The sequence below is a fragment of the Lepus europaeus genome, chromosome 10 (assembly GCF_033115175.1).
Source record: "Lepus europaeus isolate LE1 chromosome 10, mLepTim1.pri, whole genome shotgun sequence".
Lineage (NCBI taxonomy): Eukaryota > Metazoa > Chordata > Mammalia > Lagomorpha > Leporidae > Lepus > Lepus europaeus.
The window spans coordinates 117,294,864-117,319,356 of record NC_084836.1 but is presented as its reverse complement, the minus strand read 5'-3'; the positions used below and the strand labels follow the sequence as shown (position 1 = coordinate 117,319,356).

Below are 24,493 nucleotides of genomic sequence, written 5' to 3'. Positions count from 1 at the left end.
GATTTTGTGTTCTGTTGCAATTGGCTGGCATTAATATAAAGACAATAGTTCAGGATGGTGAAATAAAATATGTTTTACACGTGTATACGGACAGGAGCTGAGACAGACTACAGAGAACAGAGGAGTTAGAATATGGTCTACAATTTTAAATTTTTAACCACTCTGCATCCCACAAAATACAAACACTGATCTGTCTTATTTTGCTTTCCCACTATCTTCTTTATCTTTCCTGAAATGCATAGGGGGAAAATATGCTGGTAGAGAATCCTGCCATATTTCCAGGTAAAAATGGGTGCATTTTAATGGTGAGTGAAATATACATGTGAGGCAGCAAACCTCACACTCCCACATGCACAGCCCCTGGGGCTACTGTAGGCTGCTTTCTAAACTTTGTTTCTCGCCTTAAGTCATAGCATGGTGGAATCGCATGGCTTTATAAAGCCAGGAAGAATAACATTTCGGAGGGAAATGTTCCGACTTAGCTGTTTCCTTCAGGAGACTCGCCTACACCTCACATCCCTCCTCCACCCCCACCCCCGACCCAGGGGGAGGGATATAACAGAGTAAAATTCCCCATCGCTTCTAACATCATCCTGTTTATTCTATTTGGAAACTTGCTTTATTAGAAAGTTCTGTAATTGATTCCTTGAAACAACAGGACTTAAAAACTAATAATGCAAGGGAATCAAATTGCCTCGAACAATTCTGGAGGAAAAGAGAACTCCAGGAGAGCCTCAGCTCTGATTCACTCCCAGGCTTTCTCTATCTTCCATTATTCATTAATCAAGCTGGAAATCAAGCTTTCAACATCCATCCATGGCAGTAATTACTTACAGTTGTGCATTGTGTTTAATTTTAACCCGTGATAAAAGTTAGCGTGGCCACAATCTTGGAGCGCCACCCTACCCCTCTCCCCTTCCCTGGACATTAACCGGTTAAAGAAATCCCAAAGTGGCTAACTTTACTTGTGAATTAAGCACCCCTGTGGAAGACAGAGCAGGGCACTGATGACCTCGGGTGAGTGGAAGAAACACTGGTTGAAGAACTCTCTGCTTTCTTAATATGTGAGCAGATACACTGTAAGAGTGTCCTCCCTGTGTACAAGATAAATTATTCCCTTTCACCTTACAAAGGGCTCCCACTTCTTCCAGTGAATATACCGAAAGTCATAAAAACAAACAGATTTAAAAAAAAAGAAACGCTAGGAACACAATAGGCCAGAAAACTGAAACTATAGCCACAAGTTTCTACAGCCGCACTACAAAGAGTAGACAACCCAGGACCCATCCGTAGATGCCGGCTAAATGAAAAGGATCTAATTTAAATAATGTGATACAGCGTTATGCTACCTACACCTGGATCCTCACTGACCGGAGGATAATTATAATCAAAGTAGTGCAATTCTGAGCAATGCACTTTTTGTAATGAGCTTACGAAAGGAGACATGTCCAGTTATTCTGGTAATTTAAATTACTGCCTAGTTGTTGATGGCCCTTACCGGAACAACAAGGAGGAAAAAAAAAAAAGTAATTTTCAGGGCAGTATCACTTCTTCCTGGACTGTAGCCCAGGGCTCTCTTTCGGGACGACAATAAGGATGTTATCTCCAATAATCTAGCTACACTTGAACTTAACGTTGCCAGAACTAGATGCAGCAGGCAGACTTCCTGAGGCTCGAAGGCCATTGCACATCCCAACGCTGTCAGCCTGCAAAGCAGTCTAAGTTTTCAAAAATCAGCAAGGCAAAAGCAGAAAGCACAGGAGTGAAAGACAATTTGTTTTCAAAAGAGGTATCTGGGGCTGAAGAAAGCAAGCCCCACTGCCAAGGCAAGTTCCCAATCGACAGCACTAAAATATTCTAAGAAGCTTGCTCTTCGGGAAGCGACTGCAAAATATACAAATCGAAGCGTGGAGACCGCAACTTGAACCAGCCTACAAACAGTCACCTACAAATGCCTTCCTGGGAAGGGAAAATCGCTGAGGGTACTTCAGAGTACTGCATGGCCACTCACCCTGCAAACAGGCAGGGACCTAGGCGCACGCTGGGGTCCGGCACACTCAGACCTAGAGACCGCTCCCTCTGCCCCCGGGTCCTGACTTGGGATTCCTTCTGAGGGTGACTTTGCAAAGTTTATGCAGGCGTTCCACCCAACTTCTCCCTGTTTCATGGAACACAGTGATTGTGGTGGTGGTGGGTCTTAAACTAATGTTGCCCTAGCAGGAGCGCAGAGACAAAAAGGAAAAAAAAAACAGCCAACAGCAAAACTTGAGCTTTCACTAAAACCCTGATTCAACTAAAGGACACAAAGAAATAAAAACGCCCACATTAAAAGCCCAACAAGATAATAATTGTGCATGTCTGGCTCTGAATATAGAGGGCAAGGCTTGCGTCACTGGCACTCTGAGTTACCATGGTGAGTGATTTATTGATATATATCAAGAATGAATAGATCAAAGGCAGCGAGATGACAGGTGATCAATCAAGTGTCAAATCAAAACTAGCAATCAAGTGGAAAGCTGATTTTTCAGTGGGTGGGTCTGGCAGGAGAAAAATGAACTTTCATATTACACTTCCGAGAAACAAAACCCCAGCATACTATTAAAAAAGCAATTAAGCAACCCAAAAGGAAAAAAAAAAATCCCACGGAAGACTTATTGTACTGGTCCATTAACCTGTTATTATCTGGGGGTGGGGGAGGGGACAGGAGGGGATCCAGGTGGGATAGTGCCCACCACACTAGTCAATCCGCAAAGTTTGCAACTCTTGTGGGCCCAGAGTATCTGCAGCTGCTCAAATTTCTATGGCCATTTCCTGCCCCCTCCTCCCCCAAGACAAGGGACACTGTCCCTTAGATTTCCGAAAGTGGCTCCTCTCGAAAGAAAAACATATTCAAATGCTCTTCCATCTGCTGGGCTGCGTTTCCCACCTTGGCGACCGAAGCTAAACTCCTACCGTTCGCCCCAGAGCCAGCCCGCCGCAGCCCGCCGCAACCTCGCACCTCAGCGCCCCGAGCCCCAGCCAGGGCAGACTCGCTCCCTGGAGGCCAGAGGCCGCTGGGCACTGACCACGAGGAGGGATGCGGGGCTGCAGGGGCCGCCTCCCTACTCCGCACCCCAACTCCTCAACCCGGCTTTGGCTCGAGGCAAGAAACGGACTGGGAGAAAGTTAGGGGTGGGGTGAAGGGTGGAGGGAAAAAAGTTTAAGGAGGGAAGGCTTGGTGGGATAGCTCCCCCCACCCATCCAACCGGAGCCCGGAACGCGGAGGATGTGGGAGACCCGCGAAGGCGAGAGCGGACCGGATCCTTGGAGGGGCGCCCCGAGCGAACTGCCCCGAAAGCTGAAGGGGGTGGCGTCCCGGGGCGCCCGGGGGCCGGGAGGGCGGGCGGGGAGCGCGGCGCGCGGGCAGCCCCGGAGCGGAGCCGGTTCTCTTACCTGCCGCCCGCTTGGGTGCCTGCTGTTTCCTTCTTGGCATCGCTCTACTTCGCTCCAGTCCCACTTCTGGCGCCCCAGCCCCGAGCCGCGCGCTGGGGCCCGCTGTCCCTCTCGCCTCTCTGGGTCTCCTCCGCCTCTCGCCCGGTGGCTCCTAGGACGTCACTCGGCCTCTGTCCCCCTGACGATCCCCCCTGCAACTCCTGCGGCACGGGCCGGAGACCCCCCTCTCTGGGTGGCAGACACGGCTGGCTGGTGCCGGCTGGTTGGAAGTAGAGGTTGGTTCTGCCTTGTTTGTTTGTTTGTTTTTGCTTTTTTTCCTCTCTCTTTTTTGTTTTTGCTTTTGGAATTTTTTTTGTTTGTTTTTGCTTTTTTTTTTTTTTGGTGACTGTTGAGACACTTGATTTCTTTATTAAACATCCAAGACCGGGTTCAGATGGAAGGGACGAGGGGCGCACACGCGCCACACGCACACGCGCGCGTAACGATAAGGGGAAAAAGGCAATCCTGGGAAGGTAGTGGTTTCTTCTTCTTTTTCTTCTTCTTCTTCCTTCTCCTCTTTCCCTCCTCCTCCTCCACCTCCTCCTCCTCCACCTCTTCCTCCTCCTCCTCCTCCTCCTCGCCGACCTCTATGGCGGATTCGCGTAGGGAGAGATCACTCACTGTGGGTTTGTAGCTGCTGTCAGATCCCCGTCTGTGAGTGATATGCGAGAGGACAGGAGCGGGTTTGGGAAAGACGGAAAATCTGGAATTCACTCACACACACACACACACACACACTCACACACACACGCACGCACTCATACACACACACACGCGCGCACTCGCCGCCTCCCGCACACACACGCGCACCCCCACATGCGCGCACACACGCGCACACACACTCACACTCACACAAGACAGGGCGAGGCGATGCCAGCAAACATCGATCCCGCTGAACAAACTGAACATTAACAAACTCCTCCTCCTCCTCCTCTCCCGCGACCTGATGACAGGGAGAAATTTACTCCCCAGCCGCACAGCGCCAGGCAGAGGGAGTCTATTAAAGGGACAGTGTCCCGCCGGGGAGAGGGGCCCGGGGCCGGGGCCGGGCGTGCCCACCAGGCGCCGGGACACCCCCGGGGAGGAGGCGGGAGGGGAGGGGCGAGGAGGTGAGAAGTGCAGGGAGGCGGGAGGAGCCCCGGCAGGGTGACGGCTCAACTCGTAAGCTGGGAAGCTGGCCAGAGTGACTGACCGGCAGGGACCATGGCAGCGCTAGGAGGGGCTCATAGGACTGCCTGGGGCGGGGAAGGGGGCGGGGTCCTTGGGCTAGGATGCTCTCCATCCTCTCAGTCTTAACTCGACGCCCCACCCCCAAAGGCCCTGCCCACCGGCATTACCCGGGATGCCCTGCCCTCCTGCCCTCTTGCTCATCACTGGATGGTCATAAAAATCAACCCCCTGATCAATCAGATACTCTTTTTCGCTTCCTTTGAACAACACTTACTGTGTACCTACTGTGTTCTGGTGATTCTGTCCCAGTGGGGGAGGCAGATAAATCACCCCAGTTATCTGATCTTTGCCTAAATGCCACCTTCTCCCAGCACTCTATCTCATTTAAAATCACACACACACACACACACACACACACCATCCCACGTCTCCATTTTATTTCCCCACACTGGGCTTCCACATGGCACATGTTACATAGTTTCCATCTCCTTAATTGTCTGAGATTCCCCTCTAGAATATAAGCTCTGTGGGGAGGAAGGAATTGTGCCTCTTTTGTCCCCTTATATCCTCTGTGATGGCACAATGCAAGACACAGAGGAAGTGCCCAGTAAAATATGTGTTAAGTGAATGAGAAGCAAACAACCAGGATCACTTCGGAGTCATGAGCTCCATGAAGATGTTAAAACTGGGTTCTGTGAGAGTGAATGAGGGCGTGGCTCCAGAGGACTGATGCTCACAACCTTCCGAGGTGCGGGGGGTGGGGGGGCACGTCTGAGAGTGGGATGAATTGGATCCTGCCCTCCCGGAGCTCCCCTTGCAGTGGGGGGGGGGAGGGGCGAGCAGTGCAGGCTGGGACAGGAGGGGACTGGGGGGGAGGGATGGTCCCAGATGGGGTGTGGTGTAGGGGGCCCAGTCAAAGCTGAGTTGTAAATGTGGAGAAGGAGTTAGGAAGACAGGCAGTGTCTGACAGGGCTGGGCGAGCGTCCGGCCTACGGGCTCTATCAGGCCCGGAAATCATTTGGTCTGACCCTGTCAAGACAACTGTGGGCAAGACTCAAAATTCGGTCAGTCTACAGCAGGCTAATTTCCAAGCTGATCATTTTGTACGTCCATCATTTTGTACGTCTCGCAAATGGTGTCATACACATCCAAATGGCCCCGATTCTGATTTCCTACATCAGAATCTCCTGAGACCCTTGTTAAGACCCTGAGGCCTGGCTCTCACCCCTGAGCAGGGATTTCCAAGCTACCGGCATCCTGAGCCAGGTAACCCTTTGGTGCGGGTGCCTGTCCTGTGCCCTGAGGAGTATCTGGCAGTGTCCCTCGTTTCCACCTACCAGAGGTGTCACTCACCCACCCCAGCTGTGACAAGCATTGTCTCCAGGCATTGCCCAATGACCCCTGTGGGCGAAATCGCCCCTGGTTGAGCACTACCACCCTAAATCTTCTACATCAGAAACTTCTAGATAAGGGTTTAGGAACCCCTCCCCACTCCCACAAACAAATGTGCCGCTCACTCCAGTTTAGGAATTTCTGCCAAAAGAGGGAGGCGAATCTTTGCTCTTTTGGAGTCAGACAGACTCAGTATTGTTCACTATGGAGTCTAGGAAGGCAGTGATGGCAGCATGACTCGGAGTGCGCTGTGCTGTGGTCACCGTGGAGTTTACCTGTGCCCACTCCTCACGACCCTCCACCCCAGGGACCCTGCACAAGACAGGCCTCATTTGCGTGGCCAAGACACCTCCCACCTAACAACCCACCCACCCACTTTTGCTGTCCCTCTTGGGAAATTACCAAGTGTGATTTGTTTCACAATTATTTTTCTTAACAGCTCTTCTGGGCTACAGGAAACTTAGCTTTCCCATCCTACTCATCATTCGAAATGCATGGTTGCCACTGATTGCACAGTGCTATTGAATCGTCGCTCACAATTCATTTGATCCCTCCAAGATCCCCCACCCCACACGGTCACTACCAACGGAGTGACACCCAACGGAGACAGAGAAAACTGTCATATTTGGCAATGCCAGCAAAAGGGGATTCATTCCTAGTTATCAACAAAGAGGATTTTGGCTATACCGGTGGGGTACACAACACAGTGGTACCTAGATTTTTTTAAGCCGTGTAGCTGTGCCATTAACATTGAACCACGTCCTGAGCAAAGTTCCTCCCTTCCACTTCTTTTTCAATCTGACAAAGTCTGTTTGGTACTGGTGTCTCATTTATATCTAACACTTGCTGATTCAACCAAGATGCTACAGATTACAGTTTCAAGAAATTTGGAAGGACAAGGATCAGGATAGACTTTAAAAAAAAAAAGGGAGTTCATTGATTTCACTTTAGGGGTAGCTTCTGTTTTAGCAAAGGGTATGCTGGTGGCAATCTAAAGTCTACACTCATTTAGGTGAGTGTGAACTATATGCAATGAATGACAGAGGGTAAATACTCGTTTAGGTAGGATGCGGGGGTGGCCCATGTGAGAGAGGCGATACAGGCATTAGAACTGGCAAAATGCTGGGCTACTCCATACACCTTGGCACTCGGGAACCGTCTGCCAAGAGCTGGTGTCTTAGACTAATGCCATGTTCTGTCTCCCGGGAGCTTAGCTCCTAGGATCCCACACTGAAACTTCGGGATGTGCAGGGGCATGAACTGACTGGAATGAGTCTACCGTCTCTTCTGGAACACTTGTTCCCACACTAGCTGCACTTCAGAGTCACCTGGAGATTTGTGTTATTATTTTTTAAGATAAAGAAGCCCTGGCCCCACCCAATTCTTACTAAATCAGATCTCTGGGCAGGGCCGGAAAATCTGAATTTTTTTTTTTTGGACAGGCAGAGTGGACAGTGAGAGAGAGAGACAGAGAGAAAGGTCTTCCTTTTTGCCGTTGGTTCACCCTCCAATGGCCGCCGCGGCCAGCGCACTGCGCTGATCCGAAGGCAGGAGCCAGGTGCTTCTCCTGGTCTCCCATGGGGTGCAGGGCCCAAGCACTTGGGCCATCCTCCACTGCACTCCCTGGCCACAGCAGAGAGCTGGACTGGAAGAGGGGCAACCGGGACAGAATCCAGCGCCCAGACCGGGACTAGAAGCCGCTGTGCTGGCACCGCTAGGCGGAGGATTAGCCTGTTGAGCCACGGCTCCGGCTTGAAAATCTGAAATTTTTAAAGTTTCCAGGTGATTCTGACATGATGCCAGGCATGAGAACCTGTCCCATGGAAAGGTGAATTTTGTAACAGGTGAATCAAGTTCATGGAAGGTACTGCATGCGAGGAACAGAAAGGACATCTATTCTTGGATCCACTCAGAGGTTGAAAAGGCTTCTTGTTGTAACTTGGAAGCCTGTGGATCTCGCCATCAAGCACACAATGGATTGAACTGTTGTGAGTTTGCCTGTCTCACCGTGGGACTCCAACCCAATCAAAACGAAGACTCCAGGGGTGCCACCCGGGCAGGGAGGGCCCTGCCCGCACGCATGCTGGGCACGAGGATAGCCTGAGATTCCTGAGCATGAAGAGCACAGATGTTCCCATGAAGCCTCCTGCACACGCGTCAGGGCTGCTGCACCCACTCTTGCACCCGGCATCTGGTTTTCCTCTCGACTCAATATTCGAACGTCACCTCCCTTGCCCCACTGTCCGTCCCACTGTTTCTCGGTAAGTATCTCTTCAATTCATATTGAGAGCTTATGGTCGGTGTTCCCTAATGATATGTAAGTTCTAGTCATCTCTATGCCCCAAATCCAGTGTGGTATTAGCGCCAGTGAACAGTTGTGGGTTGGCTGGATTGCAGGCTGAACACAGCTGCCAGGAAGCGTGCACCTGAAGGGCTCCTCGGACTCAACCCGGAGTTGTCATTAGGGAGGGGTGAGCACGACAGCCTAGGTGCCTCTGTTTCCAGTTGACCTTGTCCTTCCCTCTCCAACTTCCCTGCTTTGCCCCGCCTCCTCCGGGGCCTCCCTACTGCCTCTTCCAAGAAGCTTTCTTGGTGTGATTCGAACTTTTCTAATGCATGTCTCCCAAAACAGAGACTCAACATAGAGCATGATTGCTGTTTATATACAGGGAGAGCTAAATTTTGTTTGGCGATCAGGGAACTGGTTACCTTGGAAAGTGGACACGAGGAGGCTTCCGAGGGGCTGGTGCTGTTCGTCACCAATATGGCTTACTCCTTGGTGTTCAATCTGAAAATAAGTTCAGCTGCACACTTGGGCTTCGTGTAGGTATGCAATACTTCAGATCAAAAGGCAGCATCCTCGCCCTTGGCTGTAATCAATTTGTTTTGAAACAATTATTGGTTGTAATCAGTTTGTTTGTTTTGAAAACCCCATTGCCCAGGTCTGACCCCAGAGCCATGACATCAGTATGTGGAAGTGGGATGCAGCCATCAGTGTTTTTACAGCCCCCAGGTGATCCTAATGTGCAGCCAAGTTTGGGAGCCAGAGCACCCTAGGACTTTGCCGGGAGGATCTGATTCATTGCCTTCCTTTTAGACCCTTCTCTTTCCAGGAACCGTTTTGTAAGAACGTCCAGGTAGCAATCTCTGGTTATTTCAACCCTCCTAGGACCCTTGGGACAACATCACACTAACTGAGGCAGAGGGATCCCCAGATCGTAGAGGATGACTGGAAGACCATCGGGGGGTGTTGGGATAGAGGAGTAAAGGCAGGATCTGCTTCAGAGTTGAAGAAAGGTTAAGGTTCTCAGAGGAGGCAGCATTCACATGGATCTCTGGAAGTGGCCCACCAGGGACCAGGGCCTGGGACTGGAAAGACTCGTGTGCTTCAGGGATAGAAAGGATGCAGCTTGGGGCCACACCAGAGCCCTTCCAGGCAGAGCGACGCTGAAAGGACGCTGCTTAGGTGGATTGGGATTGGATCACAGGGGAGATGGTCATCACATCCGGTCTGAATTTTATCTTCTGGCTGTTCATAATGCCAATTTGTCTATTTACACCCTGAAAATATTAGAGGGTTTGCTCAACCAACTCAGGAGAGAACATGTCTTGTTCGCCTTGGTGGAAATTTGCTTTGTAAAACTATGTAAGGTTGATAACGACAAAGGTCAGGGATGCTCAGGCACTGGCAAATTTGCCTTTAAGGATGACTCTCCAAAAAGGTATTGGACTCTATTTTCTAAAGATTTTATTTTACTTGAAATGCAGAGAGAGAGAGAGAGAGAGAGAGACAAAACAGACAGATCTTCCATCTGCTGGTTCGCTCCCCAAAACGGCTGCAACAGCCAGGGCTGGGTGAGGCTGAAGCCGGAAGACTGGGACACCCTATGGGTCTCCCATGTGGGTGGCAGAGTTCCAAGGATTTGGGCCATTTTTCATTGCTTTCTAAGGTACATTAGCCCGGAGCTAGATGGGAAGCAAAGTTGCTGGTACTCAAATCTGTGCTCATATGGGATGCTAGCTAGCACCCCAGGTGGCAGTTTAATCTGCTACATCACAACACTGGCCCTAGACTCTTTTTTAAAACTATTTTTATTTGATGAGGTACAGGCTTTGCAGCAGCAATTAAGCATTGGGTATATTTTAGATCAGACGATTGCTGAGTGGACAGGCTGGGGACACAGGAGCTGTTAGAGTTCACATACATCACATGGCTCCCCTGGAGTCGATTCCTTAGCTACTGCAGAGGAATCAGACCAAGTCTCTGGCCCAGCCATCCATTGCTCACCTTCATTAACCACAGGAAGACATTAAGTGAATGTAAGGACCGGAAAGCCTGGAGACCATGTGACAAGCAGCCTTGAAGTTCTGGGCTCCGGTGTATTTTCTGCCACCTCAACTGTGCATCAAGCTCTGTTTCCTGCACTCATTAGAACTGTGTGCCCAAAAGTGCCCCTCAACTTTCAGAAGCAAATAGAGAATGATATAATTCGCCCTGAGAACACCTTTCTGTCTTATCCGGAGCATGTCTTATCTATTATGATTAGGCATTAAGCATCCTATTGTCCTTAAAATTTCATGAGATTCTACCCCTGCTTGCTAGGATTATGTCAAAGTGATTTGTCCCGAACACTGGTTTCACCCAACAATACGGCTTGTCTTCCCTCCTTAACCACTGCTGGGCTGTCCAGCCAGGTTAAGGCACCTACAGGCTTAGAGTGGTTCAATCAGCTGGGACGGCTGCCAGGCCCTCTGTCTACATAAGGTTCCTGTCCTACTTTTGCTGCTCCAAGATAAAGGTTTGGGGATCCTGTGATAGCATTTGCATGCACATGGCTTATTTGGGAAATTATCCTTCAAAACTCCACAAGGGGAGTAGGTAAGTGAATAGGGAGGGGAAGCAGTCAGGACAGAGTGTATTAGCTGGTAGGTTGTCCCTGCGGCTGCCTGCAGCCTACGCTGTTGGGGCCACTGGGATTCAGTGTAGATCATGCACCTTTGAGATAACCTCCTAAAGGATGAGAGAGCTCAGGGACTTATCCATCGACTCCAGCATGGGAAGAGAGTCACTCGTGGCCTTCCTTGTCGGAAAATGGGCCACCGGTGCTGGCTGTTAGCAGTTTAGTTGGTGAGTGAAGAAATGGCAGGACAAAGTTATCATCTGCTGGATGGGACTCCCCTAAATTGTGAGGTCTATGAGGACAAGGACCCAAACTGCCCCCTGGAGTGTCCTCCCCTCTCAGCTTCATGCCACATACACGACAGACCCACCATGGGCGAAGTCTTAGCTCCTAGCCTCCTTCCGTGGCTCTCCCTCGTCCAGTCCCCTTGCTTTTACAGTATACTCATAGAGTTAGCTCTTCCTTATCAGTCTTTTTATTTCCTGTTTCTTCCTGGCCTCATTTTCCCCAACAGGTGTGCTCACCTGGGGGTGCGGACCTCTTTCCTCCTCCTTGTTTATCCCTAGTGCAGCTGTAGAGCGGAGTCTGCATAATTATCATAGCTTGAGCTTTCAAACAAAATAAAAGACATGTGCTCTGATACACAGGAGTGTGTTCTTTACATGAAGTAGGGGTAGAAGGCCTGAAATTAGGATCATCCCCAAAATGGCAGGACGTGCGAGCACTGTGTGCAGGCCAGGTGGGCACCAGGGAGGAAAAGTCAGGGCGAGTTTGGAATCAGTGAGGTCTTTTCAACGCACTTTCATCACTAAGACTATGACCGCAGGTCACACATTCCACCTCTCTAAGCTTGATTTTCTTCTTGGTGGGGACTAGTGGGGTGGCATAGTCAGTCAAGCTTCTGCTTGAGACATCGGCATCACACATCAGAGTGCCAGTTCCGATCCCAGCTGCTCTACTTCCAATCCAGCTCCCTGCTAATGCACCTGGGAAGGCAGTAGATGATGGCCCAAGTGCTCGAGTTCCCCTGTTACCCATGGGATAGACCTGGATGGAGTTCCTGAATTTGGCTATTTGGAGAGTGAACCAGTGGAAGGAAGATATTTCTCTCACTCTCTCTGCCTTTCAAATACATAAAAAAATTTCTCATCTGTGAAAACGGAGGTAATTATATTGTCAACTTCATTAAGGGCATTGAGAGAATCCATGAACAGAGGTAGAATACTTGGCATAATACCGGACATAGGAAGCATTCCTGATTTTTAACTCCTTGGTACTTTACAAGTGTATGTTGTTCACTATTTTTCACAGAGACCTTGCAGATTTAAGGGAACTTCAAAAAGTTAGCGGAAAGATGAAATTACAAGATAATTTGGGGAGTATGCCTTTGGCCCAGTGGCTAAGGCGCTGCTTGGTACCCTGCATCTGCTATCAGAGCATCAGTGATCAAGGCCTGGCTCTGCTCCTGCTTCCAGCGGAAGTGCAGGTGATGGCTCAAGTCATTGGGTTCTTGCCACCCATGTGGGAGACCCAGATTGAATTCCCAGCTGCTGGCTTCAGTCTGGTTAGCACCAGCTGTTGCAAGTATTTGGGGAGTGAATCAGCTGATAGGAGCTTTCTTTCCCTCCCTCTTTCTCTGTCTCAAACATGCTGAAAAATTTTTAAAGAAAAATTTTGGTATAAATTTTGAAATCCATGCATATGAGGGGGGGAGTCTTCACACAACTGCAGTCAAAACACTATGCATGATTTCAAAATTTGTTTCACAAAATAAGCTTATTCATGAATTCCATTTTCTCACAAACTTTCTGACATACCTTTATATGGCTGAGGCCAATCTGACCCAGTCGGGGGAAGACAAGTCACTTTAGCTCAGTGTTCCACATGGGCAAGGCCGCTGACGTACAGAAACTTTTCGGGAGGCTGGGATCGTCGGCAGAAACTGTGGAAGGCAACACAGCTTGGATTCAAACCACTGAAGGCAGAGGACAGGCGTCCCCCGCCGACATCTACTTTCCCCACCGATGCTGCGTAAGCACCTGTCCTTGCTGGGCACGAGGCTCGTGCTGGGGATACAGCAGGGAATAAAGCACCTAGGGGAAGCCAGGCAAACCATAGCACAGTGACAACAGCCATGTGAGAGGAGTTTAGGAGGCACCTGGTGCCAAACACTGCTCCAAGCACTGCACACTATGAAATTTGCTTAAAACAATTTGCTAGCGTCAAGTGCTTCTGCTGTCCCCATGTTCCATATGAGGAAACTGAGGCGCAGACTGTTTAGGTAACTTAGCTAGGGTTATGGAAATAGTTAGAGTAGGCCTGGATTTGAACCCTCCTGGTGCGGCTCTGGTGTTGAGTATACCCAATCGTCACACATTACAAGGCAGCACTTCCACCACAGGGACTTATAGCACAAGATGCCTGGTTATTTGTGTCATTGAGGGGTCGCAAACCTTTGCATGCAGATTATCTCCCAGAGAGCCTAAACCTATCCCAGGTGCCCCACCCCACTCCCGGAGCTCCTGGTTTATCAGGTCTGTCCTGGGACCTCAGAGTGCGCGGTTCTTATAAGCTCCTGGGTGACAGAGGGCTGAGTCCCTGGACCACACCTTGAGTTCCTGGGGTCCTGACAGGTCTGACTTTTGCCACCCCCACAGGGGACATGTGACAAAGTCGGGAGACCTTCTGGGTTATACCACTTAGGGCTGCTGCCGAAGAGCCTAGGGCACCCAGCGCAGGCCCTGCGAGAGAAGGGTGATCCGGTTCCAACCGCAGATAGGGCTGAGGGAAACCCGGGGGTGGAGCCAAAGCTCATGCATGACCTCCGTGCGTGCGGCAGCCCCATGGGAGTCTCGTTGAGCAGCTGGGTTCGGAGCCAGGGGAGGCGGCTGCCATGTCGCTGCGTTTCTCACAAGCCCTAACAGGTGGACCCGCATGGGGTAACAGGAGCGGGAATATACCTCGCACAGGTGAAGGGCCTGAGACACAGTGAGCTTCTAGAAAGAAGAGCCAGACCTCCTGCATTTGTTCAGAACAGAAGCAGCTCTGGCTTTAAGCAGCCCTCTTCAGCTCCCCTGGGTAGCAAGTTCTGCCCTTAAGCAGCGCTGGAGCAGAGGCCCAGAGGGCCCGGGGCTCCGCCCAGCTCCTTGAAGCAGCCCAGGGCCTATAGAAAGCGGGGAAGGCCAGGGCCGAGGCAGAGCTGCCTCGCTGCGGCCCGGGACGGTGAGGGGAGCCTATTGTTGCCTGCAAGCGTGGCTTCTTTCCAAGAGCGGCGTGTTACCGACGGGGTCTGCATCGGCTTCCCTTTCAGGTCTGCAAACGCGAGATGAAAAAGTGGCTGTTTTGAAAATGGTTGCTCTCTGGGGAGAGGGGAATGGGAGACAATGGACTCCGCGCGCCCAGCGCTCCAGAGATGGCACCCAGCCCCTGCTATCAATGCCAGCATTAAGCAGGCTTGGTTGAGAGGCAACCTACAGATTTATGACTTCCTGTGTCGGCCAGCAGATGTCATGATGGCTGACAGAACAGAAGGCCTTTCAAGATCGAGCTGGGGTGGAGCTAAGGAGAGGGGGAAAGTAAACATCGCCTGAAAGGCAGAAGCCAAAACTGGTGTTTGCTTAGTGGGGCTATTGTTCACGCTGGCATTTGGGGACACCGGGAAGTTTTACGTTAAACGGAACATCTCGTGATTATCTCCGCGGTCCTGCTTCCAAAAACCAGGCAGAAACTCTTACAGGAAAAGCAGTTGCTGGCTTTACTCGAACAAGAAAGGGTTTTGTTCCTGGCCTATTTGTCTCTTTAACAATTCTCCAGGATAAAATGAACACTTTGCACTGGAGAAACATATATATTTACCCCAAAACATCATTCTGATGGGCTTTTAAATATAGGCATTTTACAAATTCAGCAGCTCATTCTGAAATTCCTTTGATATACACATAATTTTCCCCATTTAAAAAAATTGCATAATAGGATGTCATTGGTATTTTATGTGCCAGGATTTTCCGTGGTACTGAAAAGTGGCATAAATTTGGCATTTATCACGAGCCAAAACCCCCATATTCGTAAGTACAACTGCTAACACATACTTAGGAGTAATTACAAGTCACATTTCCACATTTCCTGTCTGTAATCTGGACCTGGTGATCTCCCTTCCACAGGTAGAGGAGGCATTTTCCCCAATGGACCCTTGAAGACATTCTTCGAGCTCGGGGAAAAGTCTCCCATCTGCAGCCCAGGGACAAGTCTGATTACGGACGCCAGACTGGCTTTGTCGCCCACCAATCATCGCTGGGCAGAAACACAGCGAGGACTTTAGAGAGGAAAGCACCAGGGTTCCCTCTGCTCCTGGACTCTCAAAAACAAACAAACAAACAAACTCATTTCAAGCAAAAACTTGACCCAGAAGCTTCTGTTGTTAATCTGTTGCCATAATGTGGATTTTTGTGTAGGGGGTGAACATCTGATTTCATCAAGATTTTCCAAATAGTACAAAAGCTCTAGTGCCTTTTAGCAAAACCACTTCCGAGCGGCAATATGTTTGGTGATGTCCTTACTCACCAGGGCTCCAGGAACTTGCTCTGGATTCTGAGCCCAGCTCTCCACATTCACTCCCTGCATTATTCTGCACAAGGAACGTGAGCTCTCCAAATCTGTTTTCTCACCTGTAAATGGCGGACAATACAAGCAGCACTCTCTTAGTGTTTTTTTTTTCCTAATGAGGATCGAATGCAGTGTTTGTGAAGTGATTAGCTGGGTGCCTGGCACAGGGGAGGAGCTCGATAAATTAGCTATTGTTATAATGATTAATGTTAAAATATCTCCCCTCTTTATTAGTCCACAGGTAGACACGCCAACTCACAGACTGATTCACTGGCCACCTAGAAAAGAAATCCAATAACAATAATAACATTAATTGCAGCTGTCATATATTGACACATACTAAGTGCTAGACACTATGCTAAATGCTTGATATGCAAAGTCTATTGAATTCAATCCTTACAACCCACTCTATGAGGCCAAGCATTATGGCTTCAATTTTACATGTGATGCAAGTCAGGTTGGATAGTTCATGGCAGAGGTTTTCAGACTTGAGCATACCTCTGAATCCCTTGGAGAGTGATTTAAAAGCAAGACTCCCTGGTCTTCTCCCACAGTTTCTGATTGAGTGGGTGTGGGCTAGGGCCTTGTTTGTGTTAAGTTCCCAGGTGCTGCTGCCGCCGCTGAAGATGGGCCGCATTTGAGAACCACTGATTTAAGTGACTTGGTCAAGGTTATGCAGTAAGCCACAGAAGTTTTCACATTTAATAATTTGAATACAGTTTAACAAAATGTACTGTTAACAAATACTTATGTTTCTTCAAATTTCCTACATTAAATAGTTGATTATTGAGTCCCCGAAGCACAGAGCTTTGGAGAGCTGCTCGTTTGCAGGAAATGCCCTGTTCCATGAAGTTCTTCATGGTTCAACACGGTTTGTGATTCCCTAGAAGGAAAGGATTCCAGGAACATTATCAGAAGGGGCAGAAGTCACCAGTAGTTCTACTGGCGCACAGGAGAAAATGCAAGGGCTGTGACCCACTCCTGGCTACAGAATTCATTAGGCCTTCCAAGATGCAGTCCAGCTAAGCAAGCCACACCTGGTTACCAACTGTGCCCTTGGTAAAACCCAGCTCACCTGGACAGCAAAGGGCACCAGAGATGACTCAATGTCCCACCATTCAAGTGCGCCCCTTGCAATCGACCACCCTACGGGCAGCAGATACACGTTACTGTGCGGGTAAGACCTGGGATGCACTTTGGCCCATATCGCAGGGCTTGGAAATGTAGAGAATGACTTCAAGAAACACCTGGTGAGAGATGTGACTGTAGGCCACGGATGCAGACACAGAGCCCGGATAAAGCCCGGATTCCCTTAGTGGGGAAAGTAATCAAGCAAAAGGTCACTCATTGGTATCTGCCTCATTCAGCTGCAAATGAAAAGAACCTGAATTCAAATACGCGGGATGCACTTCAGGAAATGTAAACACTAAAGGCTTGAAGAAAATAGATAAACAGAGGGAAACAGGTGGTGCCATTCTCAGAGGCAGCAACTGGCTGAAGGCTGGGAATTCCTATAACCAAGATGCAGGATGGAGGAATGGAATACACATTGGATTTGCCACTGGGAGCCTGGGATTCCAGTGCTGTCTCTGCAGATATTGGGCCAGCTTGTCTTTGAAGATCCTTTCTCTTCTACATCCATGGATGCTTCTTGTTTATACATCCACTCACGGAGTCTTTCATTCAATCAATAGTCACTGAGCATGTTTATGGACTGGGTCCTATTGTAGACGCAGACCCCCATCTCTGCTCTCATGCAGCTTACTTCTAATGAGAAGAGCAAGACAGTGTACAAAGTCAGATATCCATTATATTAGGAAGTGAACAACATCAAAGAGAAACAGGAAGACGGAAGTGGCATTGGGTAGTCAGAGGTATGGTTGAGAACTGGCCTGTCTCTACCCACAACTACAGCACCACTCACCATCAATACAAACCTTTGGCTGTATAGGAGGGAAGATTAAGTCCTAATTGACTAAGGACAAAGGAGAAAAATTTTGGCTGCACATAAACCAAGCATCCAGGAGTTGATAGTCTAATAGCACTGGTGTTTCTCATCCCAGCACCCACCCCACCGACGTAACTCGGATTTTCTGACATAACTCGGATTTTCACCGGGGCATTGCTACAACTTGAACATGGCTGGCGCCACGGCTCACTAGGCTAATCCTCCGCCTTGCGGCGCCGGCACACCGGGTTCTAGTCCCGGTTGGGGCGCCGGATTCTGTCCCGGTTGCCCCTCTTCCAGGCCAGCTCTCTGCTATGGCCCGGGAAGGCAGTGGAGGATGGCCCAAGTTCTTGGGCCCTGCACCTGCATGAGAAGCACCTGGCTCCTGCCATTGGAAAGCACGGTGCGCCGGCCGCAGCGCGCCTACCGCGGCGGCCATTGGAGGGTGAACCAACGGCAAAAAGGAAGACCTTTCTCTCTGTCTCCCTCTACTGTCCACTCTGCCTGTCAAAAAATTTAAAAAAAGAAAAAAAAGAAAAAAAAGAACTTGAACATGACTTGGCTTCCCAGCTCATTCAGATATTTAACCTCCAAAGTCTTATGTTGATGGATTGAAAGTAGAGCTCAATCCAAATAGGGTGTCTGGGAGGTGGGCCTAACAGGAGGTCTTTCAGTCCCTGGGGCGTGTCCTAGGAAGGTAGTTCTCATGAGATGGGTTGGCCCTAGAAGCCCAGTGTGGTGCTCCGTGTCTCCCTGAAGTGTAATCCACCATCTACCACCCTCCCCAGATACCAGACTACAGGAGCTGCCCCGTGTCAGGCTGTAAACTTCCAGAACTGTGAGGCAAAATGAACATTCTTCTTTCCTAAGTAGCTCCTCTCAGGTATTTTAAAGCAACAAAAAGCTGACTAATGCAGGTTATCTAGCTCTTCCCTATTTGATTTATGTACCTGCCTGGAAAGCAGGCCCCTCCCCCAGCTCCAAGGCTTAAGCCAATCAGCACATTCCCTTTTCCCCACTGTTCGTAGTGATTGGTTCTTGAGGAGGCAAGGGTCCAATGAAGTGGAATTTCAGAAATCCTGCTTGGGATCTTTCATGCATTGAAACTTGAGGGGAAAATTGCTACCAGCAATAATCTTGAAACCATGAAAAGAGAAAAAACAACAGAAAGAAAGGGAACCCCAGGCTCTTGATGATAGATAGCCTTGATCCACAGGATAAACGCCCTCCAGTAAACCTGCTCAGCCCTACACTCAACAATTAAATGAGTCAAACGCAATTCCCTTTAGGAATTGAACTATGTGGGCTGGGTTTCTGTTGTTTTGTTTTGTTTTTATTTTTTTGAGAGGCAGAGAGAGAAAGTGGGAGAGCAGGCACATGGGCTCCGCGAGTGAGCTCATCCGCTGGTTCACTCCCCAAATGTCTGCAATGGCTGTGGCTGGGCACTACTGAGAGGCCAGGGGCCAATAACACAATTAGCTGAGTCATTTCCACTGACTTTAAGGGTCTACATTAGCAGGAAGCTGGAGTTAGGTACTGGAGACCAGTATCAAACCTACACACTCTGATGCAGAACACAGATACCTTAACTGCTAGGCCAAACACTTCCTGGTTTTGTTGTTTTAAAGGGAAGATAAAATATCTAGTTCAGGCACAGTTATATGCGGGTGCAACCACATCGATGAGATCACAGACCCCCAGTTTGCCTTCTGTGGGGGCTTCACTGTCCACCTGGCTCTCCCACGATCAGCAGCAGCAACCACATTCCTATTATCCCTCCAAAACTTTGCACTCGTCCTGGCTCTGTGGCCCTGGTCCGTGCCCATCTCTGAACCAAGCACTGAGGTCAGGGCACAGAGGCGGCCAGTTCTGGGACTGATGCTCTCACTTGGGACTCGGGCTGCCACCTGCCTCCTCCAGCTCACTGAGGAAGCCTGTTCTTCAAATTAAGGACTTGTTACAAGAAACATGGGGATGGGTGTCAGACAATCAGAAAACATAAAAATTTAATATCTAACTTTCAATTTTGGAGTCTGATTTCCCCCATTTATGAAGTGAAAAATTTGAAATAAAGAGACAGTCCCCAATATTTTTACTATCAAAGACTCTGCTCTCTTGTCTTCCTTGATTACCCATTATGGGATCCAAATTAAACTAAATTTGAAAACATCTGTCTACAACGCATCTATGCATTCATTAATGCGTGCATCCACCATCGTACAGTTACGGAATATCTACTAGCTTGCAGGGTTGTCCTAGCGCTGGGATAAGTTCTCTGAGAAATTTTGGGAGGGCTGTGAAGCCGTTTGTTCACTCAAATATACTGTGGAAGTCTGCTGGTGACCTTTTTTCTGGGTTAAACAGCTAGAGCTTTAGTAGAAGAAAACTTCACGCTCATGCTCCCTCTACAGTACTGGGATTATTGGTATAAGGATGTGAGCTGGAGCAAAAAGTCTGCACTAAGAAGTGATGTGCACAAGGACAAAAGGACAGCAAGCTGAGAATGCTGGAGCGGGACGGACAGGCAAAGCCTAGGGCCACAGGGGTTTGCACAATCCTTGGGCCTCCGTGTTGAACCTAGGCTCATATTCGTTTAGGCTTCCTATTAGGTGAGAGACGTCTTCATCGGTTACACAACACTCAAAAGCACTCATATGACTTGTAGTCAAAAGCATTCCTGATGGACAATGTCAAATCTAGGTGAGGTTCCCCTAACAACTTACAATCTGAAGATGACCAGTGAACAGATATGACAAATGTCACAAACTAATCATGTGAAGATACTGCTTTTAAAAAGTAATAATATTTTCTTACTACTATAGAGAATTAGATCAAAAGTAGGAAGAATTTTTCTGAAAAGACCACAAAGTAAATATTTTGCTTTTACAGGCCCTGTAGCTCCTGTTACAACTACTCAACTCCATTGTTGTAGTGCAAGGACAGCCATAGACAATATGTATATGAGTGGACACGACTGAGTTCTAATAAAACTTTATTTATAAGTGCATAAACTTGGTTCAATTGGCCTATGGCCTATAGTTTGCAGACTCCTGACCTAGAAACACATAACTGAGTATGAAATAAAAACAGGCAATCAAAGACAGTTTGTAATACACTTAGTAAAGTACAGCAAATCTCTCAAAATATTACTTTGCAGGTCTGTCAATGTTAGGTCTTTAATGCCACACATCCTGTGACTCAGTGATTGCTAGATGGTGCCTTCATTGACTTCCACAGCTGTGGGTCACAGGGTGGGTCAGCTGAGCAGCTGCCCAGGGTACCAATCTGTAATGTGTTTAGAAACACTAATGGAAGAAATTGAGAAAACATACACTGGTCCTTCTCTGGTGACAAAAACCACACCACTGTAATATGAAACAGGCAAAGACACAAAAACACAACATTTATTAGCCCTGGAGTATTTTTGCTAGGACTTTTGTAATTAACATACAGAGCATTTGCAGTCAACTCAAAGATGGCAGCTGCAGTTAACAGAAATTCCAGAACCATGTAATGTGTGGTGTGGTGTGATTTACAAGGGATGTGATTTATATTCTGAATATTAAACCTTTTTAATATACCTCCCAAGAAGTTGCTTGGTTCAGGAAAAGTCATAAGAGAATTTTAAAGGAAACCAAAACTACAGAAAAGTTGGAAATATTTTGTTGCACTTTTTTTAAGGCTGTGACTCTCTTTGAACCAGTGGAAATAAAATTATAATTAGTTCTGATACTGAAAAACAAAAAAAGCCTTAAAGGAAAGTCAGGTTCTCTTTACCTCCACTAACTATAGAATGGACAAAGGTTTGCAAGGCATTTGATTGAGGAGTCACCAGACTATTAGTCTAGGTGGCTCACATTCCCTGAAGATCACAAACTCAAATGTCTTTTGGGTCCAGGCAGGGAACACAGATGGAATGCATTGGACCTCAAGAAACAGGGAATGGTGGAGACTGAGGCACACCTGTGAGCTTATTCCCTATGCAGCCTATGGATCCCTCACCCCCATGCACACACCAGCTCCTCTTCTAGACAAGAAACAGTCTTTCAACCAATCTAGTCAAGAGATGCTGGACAATGCTGAAGTCTAAACAGATCTGGCTGCTTCATTCTGCCGTTCCCTAACAAGATGAATTTCTGTAGAGCATGGCACCCCTTCCCTTATCTCACACTATGGATCTATTAGTATCACTATTTATGGAGAAGAGAGAAGAGAGTGATAATTTATACATACATTTGTTCCATAAAAGTCATACATCCATCCTCTGATTGGTTCGAGTCCCCCAGAATATCACTCCTCAGTGATAGATAATGTGGCTAGAAGGGAAAATGTTAAATCGCTTAAGAATTTCAAATTTTTATATTGTCACTGGTAGCCAACTGTGTCATCTACTGAGCCATGCAGTTTTCCCCTGCCCAAAATGTCACAAAATGAAAAATGGATCAAGGCAGCTTATATATGCCAAACACATTTGTCGAATAAACAACACAGAATTGCAATAGAAATACCACCTTGTAAAGAAACACAGCATCTAATCTGATTTTAATTGAAATGTGTGTGTTGATACCTTTCATTTATGCAAAAGACAAAGCTGATACAAAGGAAAATAAAGACAACAATTGCACATTGCACATTTTGATAGTTGGGATATCGGAGGCATTTTGGGAAGAAAAAAGTACTACATTTACTCATTTTACAGAAATGTTGCTGATATGGGTATAGAAAATGCTTTTAACATGGTAATCAAGTCAACTTTCCAATGCAGTGCTGTTTTACCGAGCTGCTGCATCTTTTTGGGAGATATGGTTGGGCGCTCAATATTCAATTAGAGACTCTACTTGTTTTTCTGTCGATTTCTCCTCATCTTTCACCTTCAGGTACTACCATATTGCGTTTGCTTTGGGGGAAATTCTCTTCATGAACATCTGTCCCACCCTTGGCTCACCTCTCAGGACTAGCTATAGCCAATAACCCCAACCTACGTCATCCCACCCCTTTGGCTCCCATAATTTGATCCCTGATGGGCAGAAACCTAGTCAGAAGGAAGGGGATTTATAGAGAAATTTGCTAAGGCTTCTTGGGGAAGCAAAGGTTTCTTTCTTCCCTGAGCACTGTGGGAGGAGACTCATTCCAACCCTGGTATGTGTGGTGTGAAGATATGGAGATTTGAATGGATTCCCCTAAAATGGAAGACTCTGGAACTGCCAATGGGAGTCCATTTGAGGCCTGAAGAAGATGATGATACAATGGAAGACAGAAAGAAACAAATGGAGAGTAACAAAGCTGGTCCATGATGACACTAGATCAAGCTCTACCTGAAGCCCATCCTGACCTTCGTCTTTTCACTGTTGCAAGTCTATGCCTTCCATTATTCTTCAAGCTAGTTTGAGTTAGATTTCCTGTCACTTTTAATGGAGAGGTTTGTGGCTCATCATTTGGTTTCATCAAATTGATGATGACCTATTTATATGTTTTCAGTTATGCTAGGAAAATAGGACCATATTATGGATTTTGCTTTACTGTTTGGTTTACTGCATTGTTTCCTAACTGGAATGGATACCTTTGTAAATGATTTTGCTAGTAGTCTCCTTTATGACATAGTTAAAATGGTTTCTTCCATATGGATTCATTAGTAACAAGAATTACAAAGACTGGAGTTTGATAATCTATTAATGTTGTCCCACGAAGAGGTTAAGAGTTTGTGTGTTAGGTTATATAGACATTATTTTGAACCCTAGCTCTATAGTTTACTAGCTATGTGACTTTGGGCCGTTTACTAATCTCTGCAAAATACTTTTCCCAATCTATACAATTACTATTCATAATAGTGTATTATCTAACATGACTTTTGTAAAAAAAAAAAGAGAGAGAGAGAGAGAGCTAATGCATATACAATACTTATTATGCTTCCTTAAATAGAGTAAATCTTCAATACATACTGATGCCATTGTTCTGTTATGCTACTTACCAAGGAGTTTATAGAAAAAGCCCAATAAATTATCTAAACTACAGTTATTAGCTCAATAGATATTTGGCCTATGAATAATTTAAAAATTGACCAATAAGTGGTTGAATGAATATGTGAGTTAATCGAAATCTGTTTCATTGAAAAAAATAAATGAATGAATGAGGGCTGGAAACTGAAAGGTGAGGCCACAAGTGGAGGGGTAAGGCCAGGGTCGGGAAGCAGGAGGTAAGGATGGAAAGGCCTTCTGTGATGGCCATGTCCTCCCTGCGGTCTGAGTCCCTATCAGGGGAATGTTCGGCAATGCAACTCCCTTCACACCCTCATGACTACAGGTCATCTGTCGGGAGTATTTTGATAGGCAGCTTTATAGGCAGCCATAAAGCAGCACTTATGGCCAAAGTCATCATACTTTGTTGAGCTCTGTGCTTAGCGTATCCCCATAATTTTCTCTTTTCTCTGGGTCATAGTCGTTCAGTGCACAGATAGAATCTAGCATAGGTGACTTAATTCCTCATACTGCCTCCCCACAGCCTCTGAGATCAAATTCAAGAGACCTCAATATTCAAATATTTTAGTTCCATCCTGAGGACCTGGCCAGGCTGATAGCTCACCATCTTGAGTGAATCACCTCATTCAACTTTCACGATTATATGTAGCAGGTGTAGTCATTATTAGCTCATATTTGCTAATGAGGAAACAGAGATACATCAAGGTCATATTATTTATTTGATGTCACAGGGCTAGGGTATGATCCCAGGAAGACTTGAACCCAAGAAATCTATTCTGGAAGCTCTGTTTCCTGAGACCTGGAGATGTCATTACTCTCTGACTCCCGGTCACTCCTATGGTACTCAGAGATACATGCTCAGTTGTCCCTCTGTTTCCTGGAGAGTCCTCAAAATAAACTCAATAGAAGAGAATTTCCAGAAATAAATTTACATTATGGACACATTAGAGACACTGAGATGACTTTAGGAGCTCATATTTTAGGTTTATTTGGAAGTGTTTCTAAGCTTTTCCTTCTCATACTCCACAGATACT

At 47.4% G+C, this 24,493-nt stretch overlaps 1 protein-coding gene across 6 annotated transcripts in view; it reads right to left on the bottom strand.

Annotated features, from left to right (window-relative positions):
- Window positions 1–3,988, bottom strand: part of TSHZ2 (teashirt zinc finger homeobox 2) — a 475,063-nt gene extending 471,075 nt beyond the window's left edge. For all 6 annotated transcript variants that reach the window (XM_062204371.1, XM_062204376.1, XM_062204375.1 and 3 more), the window contains exon 1: window positions 3,433–3,988. In XM_062204371.1, the coding sequence (XP_062060355.1) occupies window positions 3,433–3,472 (40 nt within the window). In that variant the 5' untranslated portion in view covers window positions 3,473–3,988. The remainder of the gene's footprint in view (window positions 1–3,432) is intronic.
- Window positions 3,989–24,493: the final 20,505 nt, after the last annotated feature.